Source organism: Oscarella lobularis, chromosome 15 (genome assembly GCF_947507565.1).
Source record: "Oscarella lobularis chromosome 15, ooOscLobu1.1, whole genome shotgun sequence".
Taxonomy (NCBI): Eukaryota; Metazoa; Porifera; class Homoscleromorpha; order Homosclerophorida; family Oscarellidae; genus Oscarella; species Oscarella lobularis.
The window spans coordinates 1,273,180-1,297,170 of NC_089189.1; the positions used below are offsets into that span (position 1 = coordinate 1,273,180).

General features: G+C 46.5%; 3 protein-coding genes and 7 long non-coding RNA genes across 14 annotated transcripts; 6 read left to right on the plus strand and 4 right to left on the minus strand.

Moving 5' to 3' along the window:
• Nucleotides 1–177: 177 nt before the first annotated feature.
• Nucleotides 178–1,595, minus strand: LOC136195944 (uncharacterized). Of its 2 annotated transcripts, XR_010672025.1 has the most exons (5): nt 1,273–1,595; nt 1,152–1,209; nt 943–1,050; nt 773–893; nt 178–715 (listed from the first exon to the last, which is right to left on the minus strand). It is a non-coding gene; the product is annotated as an uncharacterized lncRNA (long non-coding RNA). The 2 variants fall into 2 exon arrangements; XR_010672026.1 differs by lacking the exon at nt 1,152–1,209.
• Nucleotides 1,546–2,533, plus strand: LOC136195951 (uncharacterized). Its single transcript, XR_010672034.1, has 3 exons — nt 1,546–1,777; nt 1,831–1,963; nt 2,404–2,533. It is a non-coding gene; the product is annotated as an uncharacterized lncRNA (long non-coding RNA).
• A 13-nt stretch (nt 2,534–2,546) lies between these two features.
• On the plus strand, nt 2,547–6,364 carry LOC136195943 (uncharacterized). 3 transcript variants are annotated; one of them, XR_010672023.1, is made up of 9 exons: nt 4,123–4,284; nt 4,351–4,470; nt 4,588–4,678; nt 4,740–4,822; nt 4,926–5,080; nt 5,183–5,258; nt 5,317–5,587; nt 5,642–5,713; nt 5,770–6,364. It is a non-coding gene; the product is annotated as an uncharacterized lncRNA (long non-coding RNA). The 3 variants fall into 3 exon arrangements; XR_010672022.1 differs by lacking the exons at nt 4,588–4,678; nt 4,740–4,822; XR_010672024.1 differs by lacking the exons at nt 4,123–4,284; nt 4,351–4,470; nt 4,588–4,678; nt 4,740–4,822; nt 4,926–5,080 and adding an exon at nt 2,547–2,566.
• LOC136195948 (uncharacterized) lies at nt 2,876–3,619 on the minus strand. The gene is made up of 3 exons (XR_010672031.1): nt 3,588–3,619; nt 3,400–3,538; nt 2,876–3,342 (listed from the first exon to the last, which is right to left on the minus strand). It is a non-coding gene; the product is annotated as an uncharacterized lncRNA (long non-coding RNA).
• On the minus strand, nt 3,649–4,075 carry LOC136195950 (uncharacterized). The gene is made up of 3 exons (XR_010672033.1): nt 3,908–4,075; nt 3,780–3,844; nt 3,649–3,694 (listed from the first exon to the last, which is right to left on the minus strand). It is a non-coding gene; the product is annotated as an uncharacterized lncRNA (long non-coding RNA).
• Nucleotides 6,365–7,073: 709 nt separating the features above from the next.
• LOC136195935 (chromatin assembly factor 1 subunit A-like) lies at nt 7,074–8,666 on the plus strand. Its single transcript, XM_065985418.1, has 4 exons — nt 7,074–7,680; nt 7,733–7,784; nt 7,840–8,318; nt 8,378–8,666. The coding sequence occupies exons 1-4, from the start codon at nt 7,408–7,410 to the stop codon at nt 8,552–8,554; spliced, it is 981 nt and encodes a 326-aa protein (XP_065841490.1). The 5' UTR covers nt 7,074–7,407; the 3' UTR covers nt 8,555–8,666.
• Nucleotides 8,667–18,449: 9,783 nt separating this feature from the next.
• Nucleotides 18,450–19,306, plus strand: LOC136196258 (tyrosine-protein kinase receptor Tie-1-like). Its single transcript, XM_065985782.1, has 4 exons — nt 18,450–18,482; nt 18,539–18,660; nt 18,845–18,988; nt 19,030–19,306. The coding sequence occupies exons 1-4, from the start codon at nt 18,459–18,461 to the stop codon at nt 19,304–19,306; spliced, it is 567 nt and encodes a 188-aa protein (XP_065841854.1). The 5' UTR covers nt 18,450–18,458.
• Nucleotides 19,307–19,331: 25 nt separating this feature from the next.
• On the minus strand, nt 19,332–21,523 carry LOC136195945 (uncharacterized). Its single transcript, XR_010672027.1, has 3 exons — nt 20,910–21,523; nt 19,444–19,481; nt 19,332–19,371 (listed from the first exon to the last, which is right to left on the minus strand). It is a non-coding gene; the product is annotated as an uncharacterized lncRNA (long non-coding RNA).
• LOC136195941 (uncharacterized) lies at nt 19,944–21,431 on the plus strand. Of its 2 annotated transcripts, none has more exons than XR_010672021.1 (4): nt 19,944–19,997; nt 20,052–20,084; nt 20,137–20,434; nt 20,486–21,431. XR_010672021.1 is itself a non-coding variant. In XM_065985431.1 (4 exons), the coding sequence occupies exons 1-4, from the start codon at nt 19,958–19,960 to the stop codon at nt 20,763–20,765; spliced, it is 654 nt and encodes a 217-aa protein (XP_065841503.1). In that variant the 5' UTR covers nt 19,950–19,957; the 3' UTR covers nt 20,766–21,431. The 2 variants fall into 2 exon arrangements, 1 of the variants encoding a protein (XP_065841503.1); XM_065985431.1 differs by having other exon boundaries at nt 19,950–19,997; nt 20,134–20,434.
• A 428-nt stretch (nt 21,524–21,951) lies between the features above and the next one.
• LOC136195806 (uncharacterized) lies at nt 21,952–23,080 on the plus strand. Its single transcript, XR_010671953.1, has 3 exons — nt 21,952–22,080; nt 22,139–22,414; nt 22,483–23,080. It is a non-coding gene; the product is annotated as an uncharacterized lncRNA (long non-coding RNA).
• Nucleotides 23,081–23,991: the final 911 nt, after the last annotated feature.

Here is a 23,991-nt window from a genome sequence, read left to right on the forward strand (position 1 = left end):
GCCAATACTCGTATGTCCGTAGGGTAAACAGTTTTCCTCGTTTTTCTTGAAAAGCAGTGTACCCTACCCGGACATACGGGCATCAGACAAAAGCAATAATTTCCCACCGCTAGTCAGTCCTAGTCAGTCAGGGGTTATCCTTCGCTAAGTTCTCGCGAGTCCAGATAAAAAGCAAAAGTTTATTTTTAAAAAATAGCACTAAAAAGATTTTTAAAAATGCAGTGTCTTCGTATGATAGCGAGTTCAAGTCTGTGGATTCCTCACAGGCTAATTCAATGTGTCAAAAAACTCGCAGAACAAAACAATTCAAACTATACTGTAAATATGTCAAGCGCAGCATTCTAGCCCTCAGCGCGGACCATCCGTTCGGCTGCCCCGAATGCGAACCGACGACATCCCATCAAAAAAATCAATCGAACCGAGATTAGCCTGAGTCTCGGTTCAATAAACAACTGCGGATTCTATTCCGGAGTGAGTCAAAGCCTCGACTCCAGCCGAGACTTCGACCAGCAACGAGACAAAAGAGAATGAAAGATGGCGAAGTTCAAAGCTGATATTGCTGAAGAGAGAAATTGACTGCAATCGCTGCAAAAGCCAAAGCAGCGATCGAAAAGAAACTGAAAAAGGAAGCAGGAAAGAAAAAAATTGGGGAAGACCTTTTGAAGGCAAACGAAAGCCCAGGTCACCACCAGGCAGGCTACGCTAATCCAAGTATCTATAAAACAGATAATGTTAGCAAGACTCGTACACATTGCAAGGCAATAGGACTAACGCTTGTGAAACCAGAAAAGAGGCGTTACAAAAAGCCAATAATAAATAAGCATCAAGGTGTCAAGGTATCAAAATCCAGGAAGTCACATATCAAAGAAGGGAAATTGCATACGAAAAGGCACCTAAATCAGATACACATTATTAGTTGTAAGTCTCAAGGAGCTGCTCAACTTCGTCTCGACAAACGACTCCGGACTGTGCATTGATATATAGTTGTCTGGACCGGTCTTGATGGAAAACAGTCGCCGGAGATATCAAAATGGAAAACGTGCTAATCAGCTGGAGAAACAATCAATGAGAAGTGACAACCAAATTAATTAATTAAAGCGACCCAACATATCGGGGCCCGGGATAAAATATGAGAGGCGGGGTCAACATACTAAGTGGGCGCGGTCTTTCTATAAATTTTAATCGCCTGGGCAAAGATCTGGCGAAGATCTAGACGATCCGAAGATGCCGATTATAACAAAAAGTGACTGACTGCATTCAAAGGTTCGTTACCTTCAATAAAAATCGATGGGCGAGTAAACTTGTTCATGAATGAAATTATGAATGAAATGAAGAAAATCGGAACGGGGGAGGATAGTCGTGTTCGTTGTCATCAGTGTTGTTATCGAATAGCGCGGCTAGCGCAATACGTCTTAGAGAAGGACGAGTTTGAGAAAGCAAGCAGCTCTACGTCGCAAAGCATTTTTATGCTTGATCGGCACACGAAGGACGACCCGCCTCTGCGTCCAATCGAATTGGCCCATTGACCCCATTGACAGCGAAAACGCCGACGATGCTGAGGGAAAAATTAGACCAGAAGCATATCAGCTGCAAAAGATATTCGGGACTTTGAATGTCCCGGGTGTTATCACCTTTGTCCTTCGGCGTTCAGGACGTTGGCTTCGTTTCTGAGCCGACTGCAGGCCCAAAAATGACTGCGTGTGTTTATACAGCCGAATTCTTGTTGGGTTTTCCGGCGACGAAGAAACTTATCTTACTACAGTGTACTAGTGACTCCGTGAGACAGGTTTTGAAACTAATATCATATTTTTTTGACGACTTCCTCTATAGACAGAATTCTGTACTTTGTCTCACAAGTGTACAATCCATGTACGTGTCTCCTGAGACCTCAAAGCGCCTCTAAAATAATGGGCAACGATTCACGCAAGCAAAGACACCATCAATGGTGCTGTCAAACAAAGAGGTACACTGATGTACGTATAGCGGGGTCCCTGGCCAGGCCAGTGCACCCCCCGACCGTCCACGAGCAATGGCCTGTTGAATGCCCCTTTGAAGCCAGAATAACGCTTTGACTAGCTGTCTATATCTCCCTTTTGAGCACAGAAACCTGAGCATACATTATGTGTATCGTACTGTTCAAAATTTCGAGGTATCCTCATTATGGAAGCGCCGCTCACTATTTAATTAAATAATTAACTCGTATACGGTACGTACCGGCAGTTGATGAGTCTCTAAGATTTTTTTCCCAAAAGGGGACCCTTCGCCCAATCCACAAATAGAGTTCTTTACCCAAGCCTATTGTTTACAATACATATTCACTGACGAAAGCACTTTATCATAAATATTAAAACGATACTCTGCATTCTTGACGTTATTAATTAATTAATTGGCTATTTTTTTCAGTTGCCCAAACTGACGGCTGACGTCTCGTACCTTCAAGAATTGTGAACCGAAGCTGTTCTATGTCAACGCTTCGTCACCAACGTTTCCGTATCATCTGCGATCGGATACGCATGTACTCGTCATTGGGGGGGGGGGGGGGGGGGGGGGCTATTTATCAGTAGAGGTAAGAAGTACGCAAATTTAATTGTACAGTATTTGCTCGCTATTAGTCAATAGTGTACTAAAAATTGAACAAAAGTCTATTGCCCAGCGTTGTTAATATATTAGCATCACGAGAACAGAGTCAATGCTGCGGCGGCCCGTATGTCCCGGGTAGGGTAAACAGTTTTTCCTCGTTTTTTTCTTGAAAAGCAGTTTACCCTACCCGGACATACGGGCATCAGACAAAAGCAATAATCTCCCACCGGCAGTCAGTCAGTCAGTCAGTCAGTCCTCTCGAAGTTCTCTCGAGTCCAGATGAAAAGTAAATTTATTTAAAAAAATTAGCACTACAAAATGAATAAAAACATTTTTAAAAAATGCAGTGTCTTCGTATGATAGCGAGGTCGTGTCTGTGGCTTCCTCACAGGCTAATTCAATGTGTCAAAAAAACTCGCAGAACAAAAACGATTCAAACAATACTGTAAATATGTCAAGTGTAGCATTCTAGCCCTCGGCGCGGACCATCCGTTCGGGTGTCCTGAATGCGAACCGATTAAGGGCCGCGGAGAGAAAAAGTTCTTCTGTTTGAAGAGAGAAAGCCAAAAGAGAATGCGAAATGGCGCAGTTAGAAGCTGATATTGCTGCAGATAAAGTGACTGCAATCACTGCAAAAGCAAAAGCAGCCATCGAGAAGAAGCTGCAAAAAGAAGCAGAAAAGAAAAAAATCGAAGAAGACCTTGAAGCCAAACGGAAGACCAGGCCAGTGCCACCAGGGGGCAGGCGACGTTATCCAGGTATCTATAAAACAGATAAAGTTAGCAAGACTCATACACATCGCAAGGCAATGGGACTAACGCTTGTGAAACCAGAAAAGAGGCGTCACAAAAAGCCAATAACAAATAAGCGTCAACACGCGAAGAGGCAAAACGTCAAGGTACCAAAAAAATCCAGAAAGTCACATATCAAAGATACGAAATTGCATACGAACAGGCACCTAAAACAGATACACATTAATAGTTATAAGTCTCAAGGAGCTTCTCAACTTCGTCGACAAACGACTCCGGACTGTGCGTTGATACATAGTTGTCTGGACCGGTCTTGATAGAAAACAGTCACACAGAGACATCAAAATGGAAAACGTGCTGATCAGCTACAGAAACAATCAATGAGAAGTGATGACCAATTTAATTAAAGCGACCCAACAGCGGGCCCAGGATAAAATATGAGACACATACCAAGTGGGCGTGGTCTTTCTTTGCCTCGGCAAAGATCTGGCGAAAATCTGGCGAAAATCGCCGATCTAGACGATCCCAAGATGCGGATTATAACACAAAGTGACTGACTGCATTCGAAGGTACGTTACATGAAGAGGGACGAGTAAATTTGTTTGTGAATGAAATGAAGAAAATCCGATCGGAGAAGGGCAGTCGTGTTCGTTGTCATCGACGAGATGCCAATTGTAAATCTGATCCCATTGGCAGCGGAAACGCCGACGAAGCTGAAGTGAAAACTGGTAAAACAGAAGCAAAATTCCAACGTTATTCGGGACTTTGAATGCCCGGTTGTGATCACAGTTGTCTCGGCTCGGCGAGTTGTCTCGGCTTTGGCTTCGTTTCTGAGCCGACTGCAGGCCCAAAAATGACCGTGGAAAGCCGAATTCTTGTTGCGAAATTTATGGTCTAGCCTGCATTCGCTTTGGAGATCGACAACAAAAACTTTTCTTACTGCCAGTGACACGAGGCAGGTTCCCTCATTAATCTGTAATATTGAAACTAATATAATATTTTTTGACGACTTCCTCTGTAGAAATTCTGATTCTGTTGCTGTAAGTACTTTGTCTAGACAAGTACTACATGTCTCCTCGAAGCGCCTCTTATTTTGAGAAACGCAAGCAAAGACACCATCATTGTGCTGTCAAACAAAGAGGTACACAGATATACATATCATTATTTTGGCCGGGGTCTTTCATGGCCAGTGTACCCTCGGCCCACGCCCCCCGACCGTCCACGAGCAATGTCCTGTTGATTTTCTCTTTGATGCCAGAAGAACTCTTTTGACTTGCTGTCTATATCTCCTTTTTGAAGGCCGAAGCCTGACCATACATTATGTGTATTGCACTGTTCAAAATTTCGAGGTACCCTCATTATAGAGGCCCCGCTCACTATTTAACTAAATCATTAACTCATACACCGTAGGTACCGGCAGTTGACGAGTCTCTAAGCTTTTTTCTCCCAAAGGGGAATCCACGACTAGAGAAGTCCTTTACCCAAGCCAATAGGTATTGTTTACAATACATATTCACTTTATCATAAATATGAAAACGATACTCTGCATTCTTGACGTCCTTAATTAATTAATTGATTAATTGGTTATTTTTTCAGTGGCCCAAACTGACGGCTGACGTCTTGTGCCTTCAAGAATTGTGAACCGAAGCTGTCCTACTTGCTGTTGTCAACGCTTCGTCCACCAGCGTTTTCCGTATCATCTACGATTGGATACGCACGTACTCGTCATTCGGGGCTATGTATCAGTAGAGGTAAGAAGTACGTACACATAGTCTGAGGCGCTTAATTAATTACTTAATTATTATTTGCCGTATAAAACTCTCGCATGCAATTGAAGCACTGCCTTTTGATAGATGGCGTTGGAACGATTGTCTGCACTCTCATCTTCCCACGTATTACAGCACACCAGAAGAGCCCTACATCTCTACAGTAAGAAGGGCACCCCATCGCCGAGCTCCGTCTCCTTTCATGCGTGTATCTGCACTAGTTGGGCCTTCACACGCCGCTGACATCAAAGAGAATTCTGTTCAGCCGTCGTTACGAGGAAAATCAACGCCGGACTCATTTAACGCTGATCATCTTGATATGCGACTTCAATCACGGGCCCGTCATCGGACAAAGGCGTCGCACCGCGAACTGTTTCAAAAAGTCGTCGAGAGAATCTAGCTACGTGTCGACTCCGGCGGCGATTTGACGAGAAGGGTGCTCCTATTACAGGAGCAACTCCATCGTTTCACCGGGAACGGAGGCGAGAAAAAGTCGTTGAACGTCGTCAATGTGCTGATCGATCACGTCTAAAAATATGTTTTTAGAAACTTGAGGTGTCGTCTGAGAAGGGCCTCTGTCTGTTCATTACGGGATTTCGGTCAAGTTTTGTATTCGAGGTAATGTCATCGTGTTGTTTGGCTTTACATATTTCTACACGTGCTACGTTTTGTAGTGTATGATTGAGAGCGCTGAAACAGGATTTTGGTTCCTGGTTTGGTAGTTCAATAATTGTAGGGTATTTATTTTGAAATTCCAATGGAATGCTCCTCTGATTTTCTCTAGAGAACGCTGTTGGAGCCGTTGGGACTCCAGTCAAAAGGACGAACAGGTGCGAGTAGGAGAAAGCAACGTAACTACGTTCGAGTTTGTTTTTTGTAGGAGTTGGGGGTCCTGAGCATGACCCCGTGATCAAAAAACTGCTCACAACCGGGGTCCCGAGCATGACCCCGTAATCAAAAACTGCTCATGAATAAGGGGGGAGGGATAGACGATTTATTTAATAAATTGAAATAAAAAACACAGAGTTCCCCCTCGCATAATCGAAGGCAGTTTTGACGGGGTCTTGCCCAGGACCCCTACAGGGCAGTTTCAACGGGGTCTTGCCCAGGACCCCTACAGGGCAGTTTTTGACGGGGTCTTGCCCAGGACCCCTTAACCCTAAAACAAAGAAAAGAAGTCTCGACTATAGATGAGGCTGCAACTTTCTCACCTTGGGAGGATGCTTTTCTGGTTGGGAGGGTATGCTGCGATGAAACAAGACACAGGATGGACGCAACGCACGGTTTTGGCTGCGTCATGCAACGTGCAGCTCAAAGAAACAAACAACTGACGAAACACATACACATACATACACATCTTCTTTACAACAGACAACATGAAACACATACACATCTTGCTTCTTCTCTGACCTAAAAAAAGAAAGTCTTGTTATTACTTTGGCGCTTCGAATCGAGAAGGCGATTCGCCAGATCCTCGCACGCATCTTTTTTTGCCTCGTCTGTACAGTATCCAAGGCCGGCGATGGTTGCTCTGACCTATCCATTCTCTTCGTCAGCTAGATTTCGAGGCGGAACGAAGGCGAAGACTTCTCGCACGCCATCGCTCGCACTCGCGCGACGATCTGAGTAAAAGACATCGTCCACGTTTTGATCGCGGAGAGGTAGACGACTTACCGGCATGCTAGCCACGTCGCTTTCGTCGGGGGACAATCCTGGGAGGCTAGACGACGCTTAGGTTCGTATTGGGGTCCCCCATCGTTCTGCGCTTACCGGGTGGCTCCGTGGCATCCTCGCGTCAATCGTTGAACGTCTAGAAGACCCGCCGAGATGCGGAAGACCTCTTCTCGCAGAACGGCTAAAAATACAGGCAGAATAAATACAGCACGTGACAGACACATAAAAATGTGCCGTCGCTCCATACCGAGCGCGTTTTCGTTACCTGACATTTGACTGGAGCACCAGCAGCGGCGACGGATGCAGGAGGAGGAGGAGGAGGTGGCGACGACGCGTTCCTTGGATATTGCTTTCCGCCGATCCGGTTCGCGATCATCCACGTCGATTTTACGACGACGCGACGACGACGTCTTCCCCGACTCTCGTCCTCGTTCTCCCCCTGAGCTAAAGAGAAATTTACGTGTACATGACTGGATCAAGCGACTTGGGTGGGAGAGCCCTTTACTAAGATCCAGGATCCGAATCACTTATTGTGACGTCACAAATGCTGAAGATTAATATCATCAGCGGGCATGATCGAACATTGTGACGACATAATAAATTTCGATACGTATCATTGTCGCTAAGAGACAGCACTCATGGCTTTTTTCTCATGCTTCGTTAACGCCTTTACGAAACTTTTTGCCTGCGGCACGCGTCAGCGCAGAAACGACGAAACGAACGACGGCGCTCCTTACGAAGCGACGCCGAAACGAGAACCGATCGTCGCCGAATCGCTGGCACCGCTCGCTCCAGAAAATTCCGAGGAAACGGCATCTGATCTAATAACGGAGCCCGATCCCGTGTCAATTCGAATAAAACGATCGCGCTCGCCGCGCAACGCCGCCGAAGCGAACATTGCTTCGGTCGAGGTAATAACGAATTATACGAACAAACACATATTAAATCAGTTTGATTTCTAAGGAAATTAGACTGAACGTAGACAGCGAGACGTCGCCGGAATCCGTTAGAGAATGTACGTGCAAACAATGAATCCTAACTTCACCCAGTTAGTATTACGTATTCTACAGCCTTGGGCATTCTCGCGGATCATCCATTCGGATGTCCGGACCGAGAGGAAACTCCGCGGCCCCTTTTCGTCGCTCGAGCCGAGACTCGCTTGAGTCTCGGCTCGACTTCGACTGCGGACTCGATTCCGCAGCTGGTCGAAGCCTCGACTCCGGTCGAGGCTTCGACCAGCGAGACGTCGTCAAGGACGTCGCGCAACTCCGCGGCGGCGTCGGGCCGCGGAGGTCAAAAACGCCGAAAAAATCAGCTCGAAAAGCTGAAGGAAAAATATCGACTTAAAGTCGATAAAGCGAAGCGGGAGTGGGAGTTGGCCCAATTCAAGGCCGACGAAGCGCTTCGAAAGATGAAGATCGCCGCTGCAAAAGCCGAGGCAGCGTTGGACAGGATGCGGAGGAGGGAAGCGGCAAAAAAAGAAAAGGCGTCGAAGAAGATATTGCCGAAGAAAAATCGAGACGTCGACTCGAGAAAGCCGCCCGTACCGGTACACGTACCTAAGCAGATAGTCGTTTGTAGACTGACTGAGATTATTTCAACGTTCAGACCGACTCCGGGCTCTGCGTCGATCCATCGACGTCCGGAATTGAAGCGGAGTCGAATCAATCGAACCCGCTGGGTCGTCTGCCCCAAATTCCCAGAGAATGGGGAGTATTTCATCTTCGCCGCGGGCAGCGATCCGATGCCAACGCTGAAGAGCTGGAAATAACCGATATAGAATAGAATAGAATAGATGTAGAGTACTGTAGTAGTGTTTGCGTTTGTCTGTCCGTTGCATACTGGTGACTGAGTCAGTGTTATGTACAGTGCCGGCCTAATAAACGCACTATAAATGTTCAGGGAACAAAGAAATGCGTACGCTCAATTATCAATAGATCGGCTAGGTAGGCCTAATTAAAGAAAACAAACCGCCAAATGGGATAGAAGAACTATCAGAATTTTTATAGTCTAAAGAAATAGACAGAATAGTGAATTCCCCATAACAAGACAAACTTACTTGTAGTTAGGCGTTCACGAGTTGCGCTGTGACGAAGGCTGAACGACTGAAAGAGAGATTGCTTGGGTATAGACGTGATCACACGAGGTTGAAATAATGTCTCCCCGACGGACGGCTTGAAAATATGCTCATGATCTGACACGTGAACGTGAAAACTATTGATTTTTTTTCAAAGAAACCTGTTCACCCACTTTTCTTACGGGAAGAGCTGATTCTTCTATCTCGGCTGACAGCTGTTGTTTACTAAAGGCCTTCATTGGCATCATACTACTACTGTCTTTCAGTTTCGAGTTGGCTACTGTATACGTTCTTTATGCGGGCTTGCGTTCCGTTTACTGCACTACTGCATTGTACCTGGCTAGCAAACACGTGAGCGAGTGGTCAAACCTAGCCTGGATACCGATCGAAGCGCGAAAACACTGATTACGTTTCAGCGTGCCTCCTTTCGGGCGAGTGTAGGCGCGAAAGCCGTCTAGTCGCGCCTTTGAGCACGGGTGCTAAGTTATGTCCATTGTCCAACGCCAACCGCGCCGGCCCGGTGAGGTGCGAGTTCATTATATAGTCATCCGCTCCGGGACATGGCGCAATTAACGAACCTCGGATGCGGACCGGACCCGGCCCATAGGTACATCAACGCGGAATGTCTCGGCGTTCTTCTGCATCAAGCCCGCTAGCGGAATCGTTTTCGCTGGTGGAATCAGGCTCGAAATCTCGCCCGGCAGACGAAGAGACGCCGCTGCTGACAGGAGAAGACCTCAAAACGAACGGGAAGCGTCGCGTCCTTCTATTGGCTTGCCTTTGCTATGCCATCTTCATCGCCAACATCGCCAATTCGATACTCATTCCCGTTTTTCCGCCCGCTGAAAGCCACGACGCGAAGCGAATCCAAGACGGTTACGACTCACGTTGGTTTCGTCTTCGGCACCTTCTCCTTCGTCGTCGTCGTCGCGTCGCCCATACTGGGATCGTACGTCAGAGAGATAGGGCCCCGTTTCATGCTCATGTCCGGCGTGTTCCTCGTCGGGGGCGCCACCGCTCTTTTCGGAATGATTCGCTACATCGACGATTGGACGCCGTTTCTCGCTATAGCGTACGCCAGTCGCGTCATCCAAGGATTTGGCACCGCTTCGCTGTACACGGCCACGTGGACGATCGCGGCGACAAAATTTCGCGACAACGTATCGACCGTCGTCGGAATCTTGGAAATGGGATTGGGACTCGGATACGTCATCGGACCGGCAGTGGGAGGAGGTCTATTCCGATTGGCCGGCTTTCCGGCACCGTTTTTCGTTATCGGCGGACTCATACTCATCAGCCTCGTTCTCTTTCCTTTCGTTCTCGAAGAGAGTGGTGAAGAGGACGCGGCCGTCACACAACAGACAACCGCGGCGACTGTTCCGAAATTGATGACGAACTTCTGGATTTGGATGACGTCACTCAGCCTGATGATCAGTACAGCTGCTTGGGGTTTCGTCAACACAACGCAATCCGTCTTTCTCCACGGCTCGTTCGGCTTCGATCCAGCATTCGTCGGACTCATGCAGTTCTACGGTGCCGTTTTCTACATCGTAGCGTCGCCCATTATCGGTCGCCTAGCGACGAAATTCGGAACAAAGAAATTCCTGATTCCAGGAATTTTGATACAAGGCCTCGCCATGCTCTTTCTCGGCCCCTCCTTCCTTCTCACCTTTCTCCCCGAGAAACAGTCGCTATGGCTTTTCATGACGGCGTACGCCATCTACGCGACTGCCTCCTCCTGCGTGGCACCATGCGTTGCCGATTTGATAGAGTCGGCCGAACGAATGGGCTACAGCAAAAGCGTCGCCCTCAACGGAATGGTTTCCGGTCTAGCTTCGTCGTTTTTCTTTCTCGGCGCGTGCTTGGGGCCGCTTGTCACCGGTTTGCTATCTCCCGTTATGGATTATGCACACTCGAGCACCGCCTTTGGACTCTTTTTGGCCGCGTTTGCGTATCTCTACTTAGTCGTAGCGCTCTGTTTTAGAAGCAGGCTGTAAAACAAGTGGGGAAATAAAAAATGCATCGCTTTTCACAGTCATGAACCTAAAATAATTACCTGGCTTTCATACGCGCGCGCTCGTCTTTTTCGCTCCCACGCCGATCTGACGCAATGAATTTGAATCGACGTTGACGGACGTTTCCAAGCCGGCCAAGTGCTTTTATTTTCCATCACCAACCAATCCCCAACGACGACGACAACAAATGCGACGGCGGCGGCGGCGACACGATTCCGAGAAGACGAGCGCGCAAATTGCGTTTGGAACTTTCGAAGAAGCAGAAATGTCAACCACTTCATAATCAATAACGGATATATTGTAGTAGTTACTAGAGTTCGAGTTTGTCTGTCCGTTCCATATTGTGTGGCTGAGTCAGACTTTTGTTGTGCCGGCCGCCTAATAAACGAAGACTTGCAGATTAATCCTCTAGGTAGACTATGGAGTAGGCTAAGGCGGAGCCATACCGTGAAAATGAGCGGTTGGTCTTCGACAAAAGACAGCGAAATCACTAAAAAGAACCTTCAAAGCATAGTTTAGTGTTCGAAGCATGCTACTCGAGAGAAACGGCTTGCAATGTGGAAATCGGAAGAAAACGCACTTGCCAATGATTCGACCCAGTGATTTGTGCCTCTTATAAAATCCTTGCTTTTGTTCTTGTTTCGAATGTGCTTGGGAGGTCGCATTGGCAACCGCTAGCGTCTCTGTGAAAATGATTGCAAAAAAAAGCCTCGCCTTGAGTCAGTGTATGTGACGTCACAAACCCTGAAGATTTCAACTGATGATTCGTGTTCTCATCAGCGCATGATCGAACATTATGACGGCATAATTCATTGCGATCCCGCACATCATCGTCGCTAAGAGACCGAACACGCTAGCGCCTTTACGAAACTATTCGCCTGCGGTACGCGTCAGCGCCGAACTAATGAAACGAACACCGACGCTCCTTACGAACTGACACCGAAACGAGAACCGATCGTCGCCGAATCACTGGCGCCGGTTGCTCCGGAGAACTCCGAGGAAACGGAGCCCAATCTGACGGAGCCAGATCCCGTCTCAATTGTAATAAAGGGACCGCGCTCGACGCGCAATGCCGCCGACGAGAATATTGTTTCGACCGAGGTAATAAAACTAGCACAGACAAAAATAAAATCTGTCTAATAATTTAACTAAGGAAATTAAACTGAACGTAGAAAGTGAGACATCGCCGGAATTCGTTAGAGATTGTACGTAAATAACGAAACTTGAGTTACAGTAGTACTACGTGTTTTCCTATACAGCCCTGGGCATTCTCGCGGATCATCCATTCGGGTGCCCCGAGCCAGAGCCAAAGCCGCAGCCCCTACTCGTCGCTCGAGCCGAGACTCGCTTGAGTTTCGGCTCGACGTCGACGGCGGAATCGATTCCGCAGTTGGTCGAAGCCTCGACCGAAACTTCGGTCGAGGCTTCGACCACTAGCAGCGACGAGACGCCACCAAGGACGTCTCATAACTCCGCGGCCATTGGCAGTGGCCGCGGAGATAAAAAGCGTCACAATCAGCTGAAAAAGCTGAAAGAGAAGTATCGACTTCGAGTCGATAAAGCCAAGCGCGAGTGAGAACTCGCGCAATTCAAGGCGGATGAAGCGCTGAGGAAAATGAGAGCCGTCGCTGAGAAGGCCGAAAAAGTGCTCGATAAGATGCTGCAGAAAGACGCAGAAAAGAAAAGAAAGGCAAAAAAGAAGAAACATCGAGCCGAGAAGTCGGGAAAGCCGCCGATCCCGGTACGCACCTAAACAGATAGCATGGTGTCAGACTCCAGTCGTGTACTATAGTAGCTTTTTTCCAACTTTCAGGTTGACGATTCGGGGCTTGGCGTCGATCAATCGCTTTCCGGAGTCGAAGCGGACAGAAATTGACGCATTTCGCTCGGTCCGCTGCCTGAAATTCCAAGGGAATGGGGCGTCTTTCATCTGCGCCGTGGACAACGATCAGACGCCAGCGCTGAAGAGATAGAAATAACTGATATAGATTAAGTAGTTGGAGTAGAGTAATGAGTAGCGTTTGTTTTTGTCTGTTAGTTATGTACCTATGTACTGTATATGCCAATAAACGCACTATAAATGCTCAGGAAGCCCCAAAATTCGAATGTCTACGCTCTATTATCAATAAATCCCCTGGATACCTGAAAAAAGTGGTTTAGGAGCACCATCAGAATCTAAAAAGACAGGCCATCAAAGAAATAGAAAGAGAGACAGACAGAGACAGAGGGTGTAGTCAATTCCCACAGCAGACTATCCTACCTGTAGTTTGCGTTGCACAGTGGCGACTCGTGAAGACTGCAGAGAAGCCTCGGGCTGGAAGTGTAGGTAGACAATCCTTGATCGCGCACTGTAGCGTGGATGAGGTCGCGATCACGCGACTGACGAAAAAATGAACTCAACGCTAGGTCTCGAAATAGCGTTCGCGCTGGCTCGAAGGCTGTCGAGACGATCCCCTAATAACGATCGTCTTCCGTTTTATCGCTGCCTTTCAAGCGTTCGATGTAGACTTCGAGAACGAATTTTCTGCCATTTTCGATGTCGTTCGAAGCGATGAAGACAGCGTACGGCCAGAACTGAGGCGAGAAAATGGACGCCGTCCCGCAATTCGTCCGTAAGAATATATGATTGCGCATGCCCAGTCAACAGCAGGACTCAGAGCACGATGGGCAACTCGATCGGCAGCTCGATGGCGAAACGTTTTGGAAATGTGATCTCGTCTCGAAAAACGTCCTCGGCGATGCGCGACAGGCTCACAACAGAGGAAGAGGACGTCCTCAGGGCGGCTCTCAATGATATGTTTAGCCCTACCTTCTCTGCTCTCGCTTGCCTTTTCGCCAAGACAGACGAACTTTCCCGAGAAGTGGACGAATACACTCGACGAGTCCGCGAGTTCGAAAAAGCCTTCCTGATCGACGATATGTATAACGTGCTTCTCCTGGTTCCGTTCGAAATCGAACGTCGCGTTCGAGACCTCGTCCTGGAAGATCTGAAATCGATTGGCGAGTACAAGGAGTACATGCCATTCGATTCGATTGTCCTGAGAAAATACAAAGATGCGCATCGAGCAACCGCCGTTTCCCATGACGATTTCGAAACGGCGTGTAGTCGCTGGGCAAAGTTGTCTCAAGACATCGGCTGGCATGACGACAGGCTGCTTTTAGGCGTTATGCAAAGTCTAAAAGAGCACGGAGAGCCATTTGATGATCTGCCGTTGAACACCGAAGAGAGCCTCACTGCAGCTGAGCAAGTCGTTCACAAGTGGTACTCTGACGTAGGAGATAAGGACGCTAGAGACAAGCAGACGGAGCAGGCTCTCCATCTAATTGGCGTGTTGAGAAAACTGAACAATTTACAGTAAAAACTTCTTCTAGTTATTGTTATATGTTTTCTATTCTATGTGTTGAGTGAATAAAATCGGCCTGGTGTCATTGTGTAAGAACTGCGAGCATTCCACTTGACAATCAGTTTAGCACCTCATGCAGACTTGTGAGGACAACATCAGCAAGGAATTAAGTAATGATCCGTCATATAGAAATGTACCAGATCGAACGGTTGCACTGCACTTATCCGGGGTAGGGATGTGTAGCGGAAGTTCTCCGCTCATGCTCAGTCGCGACTGACGCTGACATGGCGGAAAGATTCGCGAATGTCGTAGACCTGTTCGATCGGGTGATTTCGTCTCCCCGAACGCCTATGGCAATGCGCGATATCTTGAGAAGAGCCGCAATGTGGATCCGAGGAGCAAAAAACATTGACGGCGGCGTCAGGACAGTTCTCGTGGCTGCTGACTTTGCTATCGCCGTCATCGTGACACGTAACAACGAGGCTAAACTACAAATCGACGAGCGCCAACGAAAATACGACGAGCTTCAACGAAGACTCGTAGACAGTGACCGATCGCTGGAGAGAACCACAGCCGATAGCCTGCTCCGGCAGGTCCCGTACGAATTTGAAAAATGCGTTCGAGATAACATTTTTGCCGATCTCGAATCGATCGGGAGTAAAAAAAATTCATGCCAATCGGCGCCATCGTCCGACAGGATTTTGAAGAGGCGCATTCTGCAACAGGAATTCTCCACGACGATTTTATTACAGCCTGTACTCGGTGGACGAGGTTGTCGCTAGGACTTGGCTGGGAGGATGATAGGGGAATGTTGGGCATTATCCAAAGCCTAAAGGACAAAGGAAGGCCTATTGGTCATCCTCCTTTGAATTCCAAAGAGATTCTTGACACAGCGGAGCAGGCAGTATCAAGGTGGTATCCTAATTCAGACAGAAGAAGGGAGCCGGATCTCTCAGAAAAAAGAAGGGGGCAGGCTATTTTTCTAATCGGAAAATTTATAGATTTTGCCAAGAAAATTTATAGTAGAATTCCAGTGACTGCTTCCTTATTTTTCTATTATTGAGTTCTTCATGTTAGTACTTGAGTGAAATTCGTGTCAGAACGGCATGCAACTTGCTGATGAGTACGCATTACCGGTGCATATTTAAATTAGACACCATCGGGCTATTGATTCAAGCCTGTCAACTCGAGCGAAAGTAGCAACCTCTCTCCACCCCGGAGAATTGGAGCGACTCTGTGGGGAAGGTGCTGTAAATAAATGTATGCTTTCTCAATGAGTGATTTGTAACCCGTTGACATAACGCGTCAATTATGATGTCTCTAATGTACATATATTCGCCGAACGCCTTTACTGTGGTCAGATATCTGACCTCTTCTTCATTTGAAAATAACCCTAACGGGAGTGGATCAACGGGAGTTGTCGTATATGACGTCACAAATCCTGAAGATTAATTGCCTCGCTTTCTCATCGTTAGCGCATGATCAAACATTATGATGACATGAGTTATTGTGATCCATATCATTGTCGCTAAGAGACACAACACTCATGGCTTTTTTCTCCTGCTTCGTGAACGCCTTTACGCAACTCTTCGCCTGCGGTATAAGTCAGCGCAGAGGCATCGACGAAACGAACGCCGGCGGTCCTAACGAAGAGGCACACCGAAACTCGAACCGATCATCGTCGAATCGCCAGCGCTGCTCGCGCCAGAGATCTCCGAAACGGAGCGTGATCCAGTGTCAATTCCAATAAAGGAACCGCGTTTGCCGCGCAATATCGCCGACGAGAATATTGCTTCGGCCGAGGTACTGTAATAACAAATTGTACACTAGCAAAGACAGAAATTTAATTCTGTTTGATTTAAGGAAATTAAGTTGAACGTAGACAGCAAGACGTCGCCGGCGTCCGTTAGAGATTGTACGTACAATTAATGAACTACTATTTCCCTCACTTAGCACTGTATACGCGTATTCTATACACAGCCCTGGGCATTCATGCGGATCATCCATTCGGGTGCCCTGACCCCGAGCCTACGCCGCAGCCTCTTCCTGTACCTCGAACGGAGACTCGTTTGAGTCTCGATTCGAGCTCTACTGCGAATTCCATTCCACTGTTGGTCGAAGCCTTGACTTCCGTCGATGCTTCAACCAACGACGAGACCTCACGAACGACGTCTCGTAACTCCGCGGCACGAGGCCGCGGAGGAAAAAAATTCCAGAATCAGCTGGAAAAGCTGAAGAAAAATATCGACTTAAAGTCGATAAAGCGAAAAGGGAGTGGGAACTAGAGCAATTTAGGGCCGATCAAGCGCTGGCAAACATGAATCACTGCAAAAGCTGAGGTAGCGCTTGAAAAGATGCTAAAAATGGCAGCAGCGAAGAGAAGGCTTCGAAGAAGAAACACCATCGAGGCAAGGATCGGGGAAAGCCAACCGTGACTGTCCCGGTACAAACCTAAACAGAAAGCTGTTATTATACTCATATAATATAATTAGCTTTCCAATTTTCAGACCGACGACTCAGGGCTTTGCATTGACCCATCTTCCTCCGGCGTTGAAGCGGCGACGAATCGACCAAATCCGCTAGGCCCGCTGCCACGAATCCCTAGGGAATGGGGCGTATTCCATTTGCGCCGCGGGCAGCGATCATATGCGAACGGCGAAGAATTAGAAATAGAATAGAATAGATAGAGCTAGTAGTACTGTAAGTGTTTGTCTGTATACGTGTTCGTGACTGAGTCAGTGTTATTCACCTGCCTATATGTATATGATAAATAATAAACGCACTGCACTGCATAAACGTTCAAGGATCAATAAATCAGCTGCACTGGATAATTTCAGAAAACAAATCGAGGATGCTCACTCTGTACAGTAGAAGAGACAGGCTATCGAAGAACTAAACAGAATAGTGAATTCCCAATAGCAGACAATCCCAACTGTAGTTGGGTGCTCACATGCGATACGTGAAGACAGCAAGAGAGGTCCAGCATCATGATCTAACACGTGAAAAATATTGATCTTCTTCCACCTGTTCTCCCTAATAGGGAAGCCTAAGAACACTTTATCAAAAGCTAGTGCTTGTCATCCTTTCAGAAGGCAGTACTGAAACTTTTCCCTCAGTTTCCTTAGCCATTCTCATCTGAAGGAGTTGCTCATAGAAAAAACGATGTCGTACCGAGAAAGGACAAAACCTTGTCTAGACCAATCAGAAAAAACTTTCACACATGTCCTATGGAGAAACTGGTAGTATTCACTAAACGCTAACATAGCGGAAAGATTCGAAAATGCTCGATATATTGATGTGGTGGTGACGCCGAGGAGACTGGTAGCAGTGCCGCCTCGAAGAAGACGATCATCAAACTACGTTGGTAATGATCCCGACAAAACAAATGACCAACAATTTCTTATGTCTTTGTACTAGTTTGTGAACACTCTTTAGTGGAGCGTCCCTAACTGAAGAGATGCTGTCGAGGTCATCTTCTAATAGGTAAGCGCAAGGCTATATCTACCTCAAAGGTTTCGCTCCAACGCGAGACTAATACTTTCTATAGAGTCTTTGTCGCTCTTGGCACTACGGTTGGCTTTGCTGCTATCGTAATAGCGTCGATCGCGTTCATAAAACGAAGTTCATTTTTGAGGAAACAACGACAATTCTATTTTGCGATCAAAAGCCACTTGAAGCCGTTTGGAACGGAAAGGATTTTCGAATACCACTATCGTGTCTTTTACCGTCTCAGAAATTAGGTGCATAATAGCTCAGAATAAAAGTTAACAAATCACTCTAATTAAATAATTAGGAGAAGGACATTTTGGTTCGGTCGTCGCCGGTAAAATGACTGTCCTCCGAGATAATAGCGCAACAGCGAAACAAGTCGAAGTAGCAGTTAAAATGTTAAAAAGTCAGTAAAACTAATATTAGCAAATCTCTCACCAAGTTCGAAAACGAATTTTCCGCAGATTTAGATTCGAAAAACGATAAAGACAGCCTTAGGAAGGAAACCGACGTCGCAATTAATTTAGGATACCACGACAACGTCATTCACGTTTACGGTTATTGCAGTGAAAACAAAGGTGATTTTTAGAAATTAAATTTTGTTTATAAAAACTTTTCAATTTTTAGTCGTTAGCAGAATTGTTATGGAATACGCTGATCACGGAAATCTGCGCGATTATCTCAGAAGTCAGCGGTCCGTGGACAGTACGTCGAGTGAAATGGAAAAGAGGGCCAGGGCGTTCTGACTTCAAATCGCCAGTGGAATGAAATACGTATCTTCAAAAGGAGTAAGTCCTTTTCATACATTAACTTGGGTTCATGTGTAAGTGGTAGTCCTATACAGTATGTGCACGGTGATCTCGCCGCGAGAAACGTGCTAGTCTTCAAGAACGAAGTCGTAAAAATTTCCGACTTTGGCCTATCGAAATCTCGGCCCGAGCGATTATTACAAAAAAGAAAACGTGGGTATAATTTCGCTCGCATATAAAATAGAGAGCCCCCTCCGGGAAAAATCGCTCTCCAGGGTGGAGTAATCCCTTTCAAATGGTGCGCCCCAGAAGTCCATCGAGTCTACAACGAATACAGTGGCGTGTAAGAGCCACGAGTGCTAGAAGGCTCTCTCTCTCTCTAATCGATATCTTCCTTATAGATGGTCGTTCGGAATTACGCTTTGGGAAGTGGCCACATCCGGCGGAACACCCTACCCGGGAATCCCCACCGAAAAGCTATTCGAACTCGTCACCAGTTCGACAGGATATAAGATGTGCAAGCCTAAGCATTGCTGTCAAGACCTGTAAGTCGCCATAGGAAGTGAGAACGTGGTCTCATATATAGATACGAAGTCATGGTACTAGGTTGGGACGAAAATCCGGCTCGTCGACCCGATTTCGCCGCAATTGTTCAAACAATAGAAGGAATGGTAGAAAAGCACGAAAAGGTGACTCGTTCGAGCGTCAGTAGACCATACTATAAGACTTTGAACTGCATGCCTATGGTGTTTTATCTATTGTCTACTTTTGCTTTGTCGTTGAACGTTGGCAAGAAATCGCTAGTGAATTATGGAGAAACTCTAACGTGTACGGCAACTGGACCTGCCACTACTGGGGAGTAAATTGGTGACCTCATAGGAAAGGGAGTTAATCGTATGTTAGTCCAAAATCTAATGGCTCAGTGCCTCTATGCAACAGGAGAGATGATTCATTTACTAAAAATATCTCTTGGGGTCAAACTCTAGGTGGGTTTTCTTACTTTTGAGACGATTTCCCTTGATCAACCCAAACGAAGTCCTAAAAAGAAAAAGTCCTCAAGACAAAGCAAACTTATATAGAACGCGCAAATACGGTCAACAGGTAGAAAACTCGTCAAATTAACCAAACTAAACACAGCCTACAAAGGACCTCTTTGCCCTATAAAAGAGCTATAAACTGAAAAGAGGAACTACGATCCGTTGCATGAAGACCGTGCAGTGTAGAAACCCACGCGTGACGGAAATGACCTACTGGAGACAGACATCATGGAAACGGATTGATTGGTCTTTCAGTTGCAGTACCAAAACGCCTAGTGTACGTTCCAACTTATCTAATCAATCCAAATTGCAAACTCATCTAAGAAACCTTTCAGTGCTGACTCTTAGTAAATATGAATAGAAGGTGGCGAGTGTCAGGTCCGTTAGAGACTCCACCCTTTGTTTAGCTAAGTGGTTTACATAAAAAGGGATGAAGACAACAGCTCGAACGTTAGTTGCTCTGACCTTATCAAAACAATGCTCTACCGTTGTGCTTTCGCCTTGTGCTTCGTCTACGGTAAGTAAATGCGACGCTAGCGCTGAATAGTGTTTTCATAGAACGATACTTTAGCCGTTTCTTCAGTCAAAACGAAATGCAAAAGAAGTAAGACTGCGATTTAGGAAACCGTGGAGTCTAAAGTCTATTTTTGCAGCAGATCTCTGTCTAACTTGCGATCTAACAGAGAAGTTGAAGAAGGATAAAATGCTACAGTTCTACTGCTGCAAAACGACGGATTACTCCTATATGGAGTGGCGCTTTGCGAACGATAACGAGCGTCTACCTTATTGCACTGAACGGGGAAGCCAAGGGCTCTGTTGGGAGTACGCTTCTACGAACGCGAAAAGGGTGCACGTGAATTCGGCTTATATGGAAGCAGGCGAAACGTGGAAAATCGCCTGCGTCGTCAACCGAATCGGTGGCGAAACGATTCACACAGTCACGATTCAAAAAAGGTAAAAAAAGATGAACAACTATAAATGAGTTTGACTAAGGACCTAAAGCAGGAAAAAGACTCCAATTCCAACGTGCCCAATTCAAAAGAACAACGATTTGCGTCGCTATAGCTGCGTCAGCAAATCTGACGTAGAACTAAAATGGACGCAAAAGGGCGTAGACTTTAAAAGAAACTGCACCAACGATGGAAATGGGGCGTTTTCCTGCATTCAACGCCATTCGAATAATAACGTCACACTGACGTTGGACGCGCGTCAACGCCCCTATAGGAAGTACGAGTGCGTTCAGGGAGCACGAACTCTTTGCTCTACAACGAAATTTCTTCAGTGATTGCTACCGCTCTATTTGATACTAGTAGTGGATGGCCTGTACGTAAGGTTGAGGTCTGCTGTGACGAAATAAAGAAATGGGCTTCTAAGGGGGACCTACTACCTTATATCTACGACTACGAAAACGACGCTTGTGAAAGCTTACCGTTAGAAGCTCTTAGCAACGCGCTTTCAAGTCGCGAGACGAGTTCTAGAGCCGCCGTTTTCCTCTTTCGCCTGTGAGGACGATGTGTTGGCGAGTTTTCTGGGTGACAGCGCCTTCTATCGGCTCGCGCGAAGCCGATTCGCGTCGCAGAGTTCCACGCGGAGAGAAAAGAAACAGAAAACATCCGGGAGGGATGTCTCCCGTACGCTTCTTCGAGAGTAGGAACGTTCGCGGTGTCTATCGTTGCTCTCGCGGCGTAGAGTTGCCTTTAGAGTATAGCTCAAGTATGAGAGTATGAGACCACGAAGGTTGTATCACTTAGGTTGTATATAGTCTACACAGTTAGCTAGGCGATGTTCTTGAGGTTTCGATTCTCAACCGCGTCGACGCCAATGTCGACCTGTAGACCTCAAATAGCACTAGGAGACTCAGAAAGCGAGAAAAAACATGGAAGTATTCTGTCGTTTTTTTTTAAATTATTTTTTTGCGCCGCACTTCTCCGCTTAATTCAGTCTACTTGAATGTTTGGTTTGATCGATAGCCAAGAGCAGAAGCGCGAGGGAAAGAGCACGAAAAGCTAGGGGTGTCGAGGCACCTACTAGTACTTCCAAGTACCAATGAGTTTAGTGCATGCAGCGTAAAGTATAAATAGTACTTTTTATTAATAGTCACTGTCGACTCGATCAGAATAGCCCTGGTTCCTCGAAGCTGGAGCTATCTCGCACTTACAGAGCTTTCGGGCTGGGAACAGGAACTGCTCTGAAAGGTTTCGAATAATTGATTTAAGGTACTGTACGTCGATGTCTTCCCGTAACCCGTCCACATGCAAAGCGACACCTGATTGTATCACCATGGTATCACATCCTATTACACGGAAGTGGAGTGACATTGCAGAACAAGACCCAAAGTGCAACCAACGTCTGAATTCAGCAACAGAAACAATGAATCGGTCTTTCCAGATACTAGTAGTACATAAAATTTCCCCGCACCAAGAGCACGAACGCGTATATAAGAAGAGAGAAGAGTCAGTACCAGCAGCATCAGCATAAGCATCTTCATCAATCAGTCAAAAATGTCTGCGGTTGGAAGAAACCTTCTAGTAGCGGTTGCCATCATTGCTCTGTTAAAAAACGTAGCGTGCAGACCCGTTTCCAACAAAACCTTTGAAGGCGTAAGCTCTCATATACACGTGTATAGCCTATATAGTTCGCCTGACTCCTATTTCAAAGCTATGCAAGTCCACGCCTCATGACGATAATCTGACGTATCGAATGTTCGTTTCGTTTCACGACAAGGGGGGAGAGTACCCGAATTTCCTATCGACGAATTTTTCCCACAACAAGGTCTTCCCAATGAAAGAAGAAGCGACACAGGCCGAAGAAACGGAGCTGTTTCAAGTTACAATGAGTGCAAAACACCGTGGCAGTAACCTATGGGTATACATATACGGAGCGTCAAAAACGCACTGCCTAACGATCAATTCAAACGGTGCAATTCAAATCGAAGTAAACTATAGTATACGTATCCTTGGAATAAGTATTCTTAAGTCGGGTCTTAATTAATTAATTAATAGAAGTGGAGCGGTTCTAGATGCAGTACGGAATTTAGATGGGTCGATCGCGTGAATTATTCAGACGCAAAAGGATTCGCTACGCCTCAGACACTCCTGTACCGATGGACAGATACGACGAAAAAGGAACCAATGAGGGCAATGCCTCTCTGTGCAAGAACGGCAGAAGGAAAATACTACGTGGTTGCCTTAGGAAAGGGCGTCGATGGAATCCAAGTGAACGAAAGTTGCTGCGATGGCGACGACTTTGGAATAAAGGAATGTCAGAATGAGACCATTTTCGAGAGGATTGAAGACAAACGATACCATCTCCTGTCTTTGCTAAGCGATAATCACGTAGGTTTACTTTCCCGAAAATTGAGACAACGAGAATGCTCGAAGTATGACGACGAATATGCTGGCATCGGGAAGGAAATAGTCATAGGAAAAGACATTCGAAAAAGAATACGGCGAACAAGATGCGACTAAACATCGAATGAATAGATACAGAAGATGGATAGATAGATAGTAAGTCTTGTTGAAACATCACTTACTGTATGAGTTGCACCCTGAAGGTCTGCCTATGTTCTGAAAATAAAGTTGTTTGCGACAATTTTTAAAATTCTTGGAGAGAATCACCAGAGACTATCTATCTATATAGGATGAAGGCAAAAGGCATAGGAAGAAGGCAAAAGGCTTAGGGAGAAGGCAAAAAGCATAGGTAGAAGGTAAAAAGCATAGGGAAAAGGTAAAAGGCATAAGAGAAGGTAAAAGGCATAGGGAAACGTATGCTAGTTAGGTACAGCACGGTGTGAAAGGCTCACCTTCCATTCATAGCGAGGAACTTCAAAACAGAAAGTTCCGGTGCAGCTGACAAAGTAGGTTCCACCGAGGGAGACAGCGACGTCAACAACGTCAAATGACGCCACACCGCACAGCTGACTCCAAGGAAAGAAAAAAACCCCACGCGGCGGACACAAATTATCAGCCAAACAAAATAATCAAGTAAAACCGCAGATACAGCTTGACTGCGCGAGAATCTTACTTTCAAAAAACCCGTCTGGCACAGCTTGGCGCCGTTTGAAGAACTCTCACATTAAGTAGAATTATAGAAAAATCAAGAGAAACGCGCGAGGAAACGCCAGGCAGCTGTCTCTAAAACAACCCCCGCAACCGCCACTCCCACTCCCACCCTCAATCCCCACCGCGTCATCTGGAGAAAGTACGATGCGCCCTATAAAAAGAGATCTCCAAGTGAAAAAAATCTCACAACCGATCTAATCGACTCAATCATCCGTTCTCACCATGGCAGCGATTCTTATTACAGGATATGCCGGCACGACGGCTACCCAAGAATTTTGAACAGACCAAGCCTGCATCGACAACCGCCCCTCGTCGGCTGTCGTCCAAGCCGGACGATGGATTCTTTATGCTGAATCCTATTTCAACGAATTCCACCGGCCCTCTAATTGCGCTCTGTACAAAATCGTCGATTCGACGATGGGAAAAGTTAATTTCAACTTCCAGTCGGCT

What these genes read in the sequence shown, in the direction of transcription:
- LOC136195935 (XM_065985418.1), top strand. Translation starts at nt 7,408, where the DNA reads ATGGCTTTTTTCTCATGCTTCGTTAACGCCTTTACGAAACTTTTTGCC. An exon ending in CGAACATTGCTTCGGTCGAG is followed by an intron (nt 7,681 to 7,732) that starts GTAATAACGAAT and finishes TTGATTTCTAAG; the next exon opens with GAAATTAGACTGAACGTAGA. An exon ending in GCCGGAATCCGTTAGAGAAT is followed by an intron (nt 7,785 to 7,839) that starts GTACGTGCAAAC and finishes CGTATTCTACAG; the next exon opens with CCTTGGGCATTCTCGCGGAT.
- LOC136196258 (XM_065985782.1), top strand. Translation starts at nt 18,459, where the DNA reads ATGAAATACGTATCTTCAAAAGGA. An exon ending in TTACAAAAAAGAAAACGTGG is followed by an intron (nt 18,661 to 18,844) that starts GTATAATTTCGC and finishes TCTTCCTTATAG; the next exon opens with ATGGTCGTTCGGAATTACGC. An exon ending in AAGCATTGCTGTCAAGACCT is followed by an intron (nt 18,989 to 19,029) that starts GTAAGTCGCCAT and finishes TCTCATATATAG; the next exon opens with ATACGAAGTCATGGTACTAG.
- LOC136195941 (XM_065985431.1), top strand. Translation starts at nt 19,958, where the DNA reads ATGCTCTACCGTTGTGCTTTCGCCTTGTGCTTCGTCTACG. An exon ending in CGCCTTGTGCTTCGTCTACG is followed by an intron (nt 19,998 to 20,051) that starts GTAAGTAAATGC and finishes ACGATACTTTAG; the next exon opens with CCGTTTCTTCAGTCAAAACG. An exon ending in CAAAACGAAATGCAAAAGAA is followed by an intron (nt 20,085 to 20,133) that starts GTAAGACTGCGA and finishes CTATTTTTGCAG; the next exon opens with CAGATCTCTGTCTAACTTGC.